The sequence below is a fragment of the Chinchilla lanigera genome, unplaced genomic scaffold (genome assembly GCF_000276665.1).
Source record: "Chinchilla lanigera isolate Chin_1 unplaced genomic scaffold, ChiLan1.0 scaffold00085, whole genome shotgun sequence".
In the NCBI taxonomy this organism is placed as follows: Eukaryota; Metazoa; Chordata; class Mammalia; order Rodentia; family Chinchillidae; genus Chinchilla; species Chinchilla lanigera.
The window spans coordinates 6,261,260-6,268,672 of record NW_004955486.1 but is presented as its reverse complement, the minus strand read 5'-3'; the positions used below and the strand labels follow the sequence as shown (position 1 = coordinate 6,268,672).

The following is a 7,413-nucleotide window of genomic DNA, read 5'->3' as shown; positions in this document are numbered from 1 at the left end:
GGACCTGCGAGGACGCGGCGGGCTTTAGCCGGGGCTGCGCTGCGGCGTGGCCGGGGCGGTCTGCGGGTCGGGGGCCAGCGCCGCCTGCTCGGAGCTGAGAGCCGTGGGGCAGGTGACAGCCGGCGTCAGGGTTAACCTTGGTGGGGTCAATGGTCGGCTTAAGAAAGGGACAGAGGAATCAGTAAAGCACACTCCTGCGCGTGCCTGGCGGGCCATGCCGGCGTGACCCTGGGTAGCATGTCTGGGCCCTCGCCCCTCCCCTGGCGCCGTCCCCTGCTCTGCGTCCTGCCTTTGGTCCACCACGGTGCTCCCGCCCTGGAGCTGGCAAACCATGGACTGAACCCCCGAAACGGAGTCAAATTAAACCTCTCCTTTTTTAGGAGTGGTGTCAAGGACGGGAAGGCTGTCTAATATACAGTGTTTCTGAGCCTCTGTTATTTGAACGTTGAGTGGGTTTGGGGGAGAAAAACCGGGAACATGAGGGAAGGGGTTTGGTGCCCCACCTGTGCCCGGCCCGCCTGTGACTTCCAACCACCCAGCAGCTGAGAGCCCTCCTCTGAAGCTGCCCGGGGCCACCACCCACATGCATGGCCACACCCTGCCCCAGCCCTACCTGCAGGTACTGCATCTTGTCCTCCTGCAGGGGCCGAAGTGGGTAGAGATGGGGCAGGCCCCCCTCCAGGGCAGAGAGCTCGTATTTGGTCATCCTGTCCAGGCTCACAAAGTCACCTCCATAGCCGTAGTCCAGGGAGCGCTCCAGCACCAGGTCTGGAGGGATGCTACCCTCCAGGCTGGTCTCTGCAGGGTGGGACAGAGGTGTGGAGCCATGGGAATTTAGGGGCAAGTGGAAGGTACTGCTGGGGATCCCCACAGATACACATGAGGCAGGGGCCTGGTTACCTGAAAAGGGTAACCCAGGTCCTGGGTACTGCTATGTAGTCAGGCTGGCCTTGCATTCACTGTGTAGCCCTGCCTCAGCCTCCTGAGTGCTGGGATTACAGGCATGTGCCAGCATGCCCACCAAGCGTGGAACACTTGCCCCATATCCTCCTAGATATGGGGTGGGACCTGAAGCTACCTCGTGAGCTTCCTGGGACCGAAGACACAGCCAGGGGCCAACAGTGCCTGGCACACAGCAGTACTTAGCCTAGAGCCACAGTGTTGCTCCCCAAGCCCACATGGCATTTCACTGGGCACTGCTAAGGTCAGGGGTCAGGCTGGGCCTGGCGCCCACAGCCACTCTGTTAACAGACAGTGGATTCGCTGGAAGTCCCCCAGGGCAGCCAGGCAGGCTAGGAGGATGCCCATGGGACGCCGGCTTGGGTGAGATGCGGGGAGTGTTTGGCCTTTGAGAACTGGGTCACCTAATTGCCTTGGGGGGTGGTCTCTGGAACTCAAGCAGATGCCACTGTTTCCAGGGGCCACCTTCAGGCCGTCCTCACCGTCGTCCGAGTCCTCGTCACTGGCCATGAGGGCCATGCACTTCTCCCAGACAGCCTTGAGGTCAGCCCGGTAGCGGTCACAGGCCCAGAGGAACACGGGCAGCAGCAGGGCCTGGGTCACGGAGCACCACAGCACACAGAGCACCATCCAGGGGGCCGAGGCGTCAGCCCGCAGGCTGCTGAAGCTCACCACCTGCGGTCACAGAGCTTGGCCTGACTGGCAGGACTCGGCTGCCTGTCTGCATGGCGTGTCCACACCCACCAGGCATGGCAGGTGGCAGCCAGGGACAGAGCTCCAGGCCCTTTGGGGTGCAGGATGCAGGAATGAGCCCCTCCCACCCAGGTGCTGCCCAGCTGTGCCCATGTGACTCCCCACGGAGAGAAGTGGGTGAAGGCCAGGCATGGAGAACCAGGTGTCAGGGCCACGCTTCCTGCCAGCACGCAGCTGGCTTCTCCTTGGCCAGGGCCCTCAGCTTTGGCCTCCTCAGAGGGTCCGGGGCTCAGACCCCAGAGGAGATTCCCAGCACCCAGAGTCCAGCCAGGTGGCCTGTGGGGAAATAAAGTTTCCAGGTACTGTTTATAACAGGCCAGAGACATGGAGTGGGCTCCACCAGGGCAGCCCGTTTCTGCTCGGGAGAGAAGCTGGGGTAGCCCCAGCCCCTTTGCTCTATCAGCACCACGGCGGGAGATGCCAGGCCCCACGTGCACAAAAGGACCTGCAGCCGGGGTCCAAGGCAGCCCAGCTGTGTCGCTGCCGCCCCGCCCCACCAGTCCGCTCCTCAGCCTTCCCGAACGCTTGGACAAACCCTCTCTGGAGCTGGGTCCCGCCGCAGCTTGGCTACTGAGCCCAGACTTCATTCTGGGGCCAGCACAGTGCTAGCTGCACAGAGAGGACCCTGGCCGGTCCCACTGGACCTTCCTGGTCCCTGACCTTTAAGACAAGGAGTAACCTCCCAAGGGATGTTCAGGACTTTCCCGGTCCCCATGCAGCCCCCTCCTGCCCACCTGCGCTTCCTGGGACACAGGACATGTGACCCTGTCTCCCACATGTTCTGCATCAGAGGGCCCTGGGGAGGGGAGGAGGGGCTGCTGCAGCTGGCGGAAAGACCAGTGTGTGGCCAAGTCCTAAGGTCTGCTCAGGTCTCTAGCTAGAGACCCCCAAGGGTCTCACGCACGCACTCATAGGCGCAGATTTGGAAGGGGACTGGATTATAGAGGCTTTATAGCGGGCTTGCTGGTAGGAGCTGGGGGCTGGTGAGGAGAGAAGTCCCCGGGGGCGGCCTGGGAGGATTTAGGTCCCTTCTCCGCGCCTTCCTGCTCTCTCTGCTTCCGTCCACCGTGCTATGAGCAGCTCTCCCCACTACGCCCCTCTGCTGGGCTGCCCTGCCGCGGACCCACCAGAGTGGCCCTCACTCCAGACGTGTAAAACGGGGTCATACTGTGCATCTCAAAGAGCAGGATTTGAGTCGACCGCCTAACACCCATCCCTCAGGCTGTCCCAGAGCCCTCCCGCAGACCCCGCCTGACCCCCTCACCCACCAGCACGGGGAAGCCCATGAAGCAGTCGTAGATGACCACGATGGTGGCCACCAGGCCTGTGATCTGCAGTGAGGTCTTGGCCGACTCCGAGCCGTCGATGGAGGAGCGGCGCTTGCCCTGCGCGTCCTCCACCACGATGGTGGGCACAGTGAAGGTGCGGTGGTCGGCCTGGTGCCCCACCTGCACGGCCAGCGTCTGGAAGAGGGCGATGGCCGTGCACACCACGCCCATGGCCACGCTGCCGCCCACCAGCAGTAAGAAGCAGACCCCGAAGCCCAGGCCGATCTCAGCCACAATGAAGCGGCAGCCGTGGGTGTAGAAGCGCTCACTGGTGTCGTGCCAGCCGACGGCGGGCAGGGCCGACAGGATGAAGGACACCATCCAGATGCCCATGACCGTGTGCACGGCCTGCTTCTTGGCATTGCTCAGCCTGGTATGGGGCAGGACAGAGGAACCCGGTGTCACTTAGGCTGTTGGCCCAGGCCTCTGGACTGGCAGAGGTTCTTCCCCACCACCCGTGTGCCACAGTCCTGGCACAACCGGTGCGGCGGGGCTTTGTCCTCAGAGACATTCATGGGGACAGGTCTCACTGTGTAGTTGAGGCTGGCCTTCAGCTGATTATGTAGTGCAGGCTGGCCTCAGACTCACACTAATCCTCCTGCCTCGGCCTCCTGAGTGCTGGGGTGACAGGTGAGCCCCACCACGCCCCGCACAGGCACATCTGCACGGGACACTTGTGTGTGCTCTTGCACACGTGTGTGTGCAGCAGCCCAGCACCACCCATGCCTCCTGAGCCTCCCTGCCCCCTCCTACACAGACAGGTGTGGCATAAGCACAGGGGCCCCCGGTGTGCACAGGTAGGACTTCCTGCCGTGCTCACACAGACCGCCCTCCCGCACTCACCGGTAGTTGACAGGCCAGCGGACCATCCACATGCGATGGTAGGAGAGGGAAGTGACGGAGAAGCAGGTAGCCAGGGTGAGGGTGTAGAAGGTGGACACAAAGACCTTGCAGAGGCCCTCGTTCCACTCGTAGTCGGGACGCTGCCGCCGCAGCTGCACCACAGCGTAGGTGGCGATGGGCACCGCCACGTTGAGCATGTGGGTGGCTGCAAGCGTGCACAGCAGGAACTCCAGAGCCTTCCACTTCTTCTGCTTGGCGCCCACGCTGAGGATGCCCCAGGCGTTGGCCAGCAGGGAGAGGCCCCCACATGCCAGCCAGCCCACCGCACTGCCAGGCAGCCGCCGCTCATCCCCCATGGTGCAGACGGGAGCGGGCAGGTGGCCGAGGCATCCTCCTCGGGGCCACGCCTGGTCACAGAGCGGCAGCCTTTGGAGGTGATGGTTCGGGGACACCAGGGACCACAGGCAGCTGGGGAGGAGGACGTGAGCTCTCAGGGGGTCCCCTCTGAATACAGCACCCGAACTTTGGGCTGCTGGGGTGAGGAGGACCCCGTGCACCATTTCCTGTCTGGCCCTGCTGTTTTCTAGCTACCCATGGGGCCTCCTGTCCATAACCGTAGCACCCAAAGGACCCTACACAGGGGTGCCCATTCCTGACCCAGGCTTTCTTCCCCTTCCCCTGCATCCTCACACCAGGCCAGGCCAGGCCCAGGTGGATGCTGTTGTGGGGTTTTTCTCCCCCTGTAGTACCGAGGATCGAACCTAGGGCCTTGCACATGCTCGGCAAGCACTCAACCACTGAGCACCACTCCCAGCCCTTTTTATTTTTTACTTTGAGACAGGGTCTCACTAAGTTGCCCGGTTTGGACTTGAACTTGTGATCCTCCTGTCTCAGGCTCCCAAACAGATGGACTCCAGGTATGTGGCGGCCAAGTGGACACTTCTGCCTCACATGTGCCCTGGCCCTGGTCCACAACAAAGCCACTCAAGATCAGATATTCCAAAATCCTCGCTCAGCTGAGGCTCCAGCACTGTTTGTGTGGCTTGGGCATGGTCCTGGCACCGTCACCGTGTCCTCCTCTCTAACGGGACTGTCACGCTTCTGCAACGGGGAGCTGAGTGGACAGACCTGTTTCTAAAGTCAGGATCATGCCATGGGTGGCCCGGGCGGCACAGGCCAGGACACAGCTGGAGCCCAGAGCTTGACCCCCACAGGAGCTGCCAGCGCCTTCAGACGTGAGCCGGGGAAGTGGATGGCTGGGCAGGGGCACAGGCTGCGGAAGGCGCTCCATCCTGCTGGAGGGCTGGTTAGGCCCTTCCCTCCCCGCTCTGCCGGCCTGGCAGCCCTTCGCAGGACACCGGCGGCAGCGGGTGGCAGGGGGACAAGGCCGAGTGAAGCCCACTGCTGCTCTGACTACAGGTACTGGGGCCTTCTCACCATTTCATCTCACGGGTGCCCTCCTCATGCACCCCACACTCTTGGGTGCCCACCCCCAGGCACAGCCTCAGGGTCTCCCAGCATGCAGCGTCTCCCACTGGGAACGGAGCAAACCCCTGGCTGCTGGGCAGGGACAGGGAGAGGGACACCGCCAGTTGGGAGCCAGCCCCTCTCATCCTGTCTGGAGTTCTTTCAGTCTGTCCTCTGCCATAGGACACTCGGGGACCCCATCTAGTGCCCTGACGACGATGACTCAGTCTGGACACAGTCTGGACAGAGCACTCCGTAAATGGTTGCCGAGGCCCAAGACCCTAAACTTGGAGGTGTGGGTGGGCTTGGACCTCGGGTGGACACACACTCACCCAGGACCAGGACCAGGACCAGGACTAGGACTCTGGACCTCAGAGCAGTGCCCACGGGGCCATGCCAGCCTTTGGTGTGCCTGGCAGCCTGCAGGGCTTGAGAGTGGGTAGGGTGCAGGCAGCGGCTGCCGACCCAGTGACCTCCGCATTATCACACAGGAACCTGGACCCAGCATGCACCTGGCAACCGGCATCCCTGCCACCTGCCCTGGCCATCAGAAGCCCTTGCAGGCTCTGCCTACCTATGTCTTGGCCCAAGCCACCCACCTGGTCCTGCCTTCAGTGGTGGTGCAGGGTGGTAGGAAGGCACTGCGGGCTGGCCCCAGCACAGCACTGTCCAGCGCCAGCTCTTCCCCTGGTCTGGCTTAGTGGAGCCTCGCGGCAGGACAGGGACATGGAGGAACCTCGTTCCTGCAGACAGACCCACTCCTCATTCAAGTCTCTGGCAACGTTGTGCGATGGATTCTCCTGCCATGCCTAGTTCATCTACTTACTTTATTTTCATATTTATTTATTGAGAAGAGGTCTAAAGCTAGCCTTGAACTCGCAGCAATCTCCCTGCCTCAGCCTCCCAAGTCCCAGGATTACAGGCCTGTGTCACCACAGCTGGCCCCCACACGCATTAAAAGATGACCCAGAGGTGAAACCATTGGCTTGCACCATTACATGCCTGAGCCAGGACACAGGCTCTGCTGGTCTAACACCCGCTTTTGGCTTCTCCATCTCTAAAGTGTTCGGGAACAAAGCATTTTCCCTTCCTAGAAGTGAGAGGTCTTTCTGAGCCTCGTCCCTGCAGGGTAGATCCCACGGTCTGGGGACACAGCCCCTCCAAGCTGGGGGCGGCAGGAAAGAGTGAGGGCCAGGTCAGGGCCCAGTTCTCCCCACTGTGGTCTGGGAGGGGGTCGATGCCAGGTTTCTAGGTGCAGAGTGACAGAGACCGGCCATGGGGACAGCGTGTCGCTCGCATGCGCCGTCACACGCCTCCTGGTTCTGATTCTTGGGGACCAGCAGTCAGAGGGAGCCAGATCCGGCCAGTTCAGTAACCCCCATCGTGCTCCCAGCATCCAGGAAGTATTTCCAGGACGAGGCCCCACCTCCCGGCCAGGAACGCGCAGCACGCCAGTCCCATCGAGGGGTCCACAGCAGGTGCGAACGTCCCAGGAACCCCCAGACCCCCTCAAAGGGGCTGCGGGCAGGCCAGATCGTGACGTCACGGTCCCCGGCCAATGAGGCCGCGCTCCCCGGGGGCTCCATCGCACAACAAAGGGGACCCAGAACTTGAAAGGATTCCCCGGGCTCCGGTGAGCCCCAGCTAGCGCCCCCAAGCTGCTCCCGCCCGCGCTGCAACACGGTCCTCCGGCCGCGCCCCCTACCCCACCTCACCGCCCTGGCACCGCCACCCTAAGAGGCTCGCCCCGCCTGCCCGTCCCCCGCTGGCCCCCGCGTTTCGCGCAACCCGAGGACGCGTCCGGGCAGCCGAATCCTGGTGGGGCTACGTCCCGGGCACCCGCAGCATTGCGCTGGGCAGGGGTGCGCTCAGGACCCGGGGACAGTCGCCCTCCCCTCCCCTACGAGCCCCCGGGGCGGCGCTGCCAGCCCAGGTCGGGGAACCGAGGGGAGCGCTGGCTCCGGGGAAGTTGCCCCAAAGGTCCCCAAGTTGGGCGCGGGGCGGGGGGGGGGTGCTCAGCTCTCGGCGGCCCAGCGGCCCCGATCGGACCGCGCGTCCACGT

General features: G+C 63.2%; 1 protein-coding gene across 1 annotated transcript in view; it reads right to left on the bottom strand.

Moving 5' to 3' along the window:
* The window catches only part of Gpr153 (G protein-coupled receptor 153), a gene marked incomplete at its 5' end in the record, with an annotated part of 6,659 nt that extends 2,307 nt beyond the window's left edge, over window positions 1-4,352 (bottom strand). The window contains 5 exon segments of the mRNA XM_013504323.1: window positions 1-157; window positions 614-798; window positions 1,443-1,635; window positions 2,982-3,411; window positions 3,885-4,352. Coding sequence (XP_013359777.1) covers window positions 1-157; window positions 614-798; window positions 1,443-1,635; window positions 2,982-3,411; window positions 3,885-4,240 — 1,321 coding nt within the window.
* Between the last annotated feature and the right edge of the window lie 3,061 nt (window positions 4,353-7,413).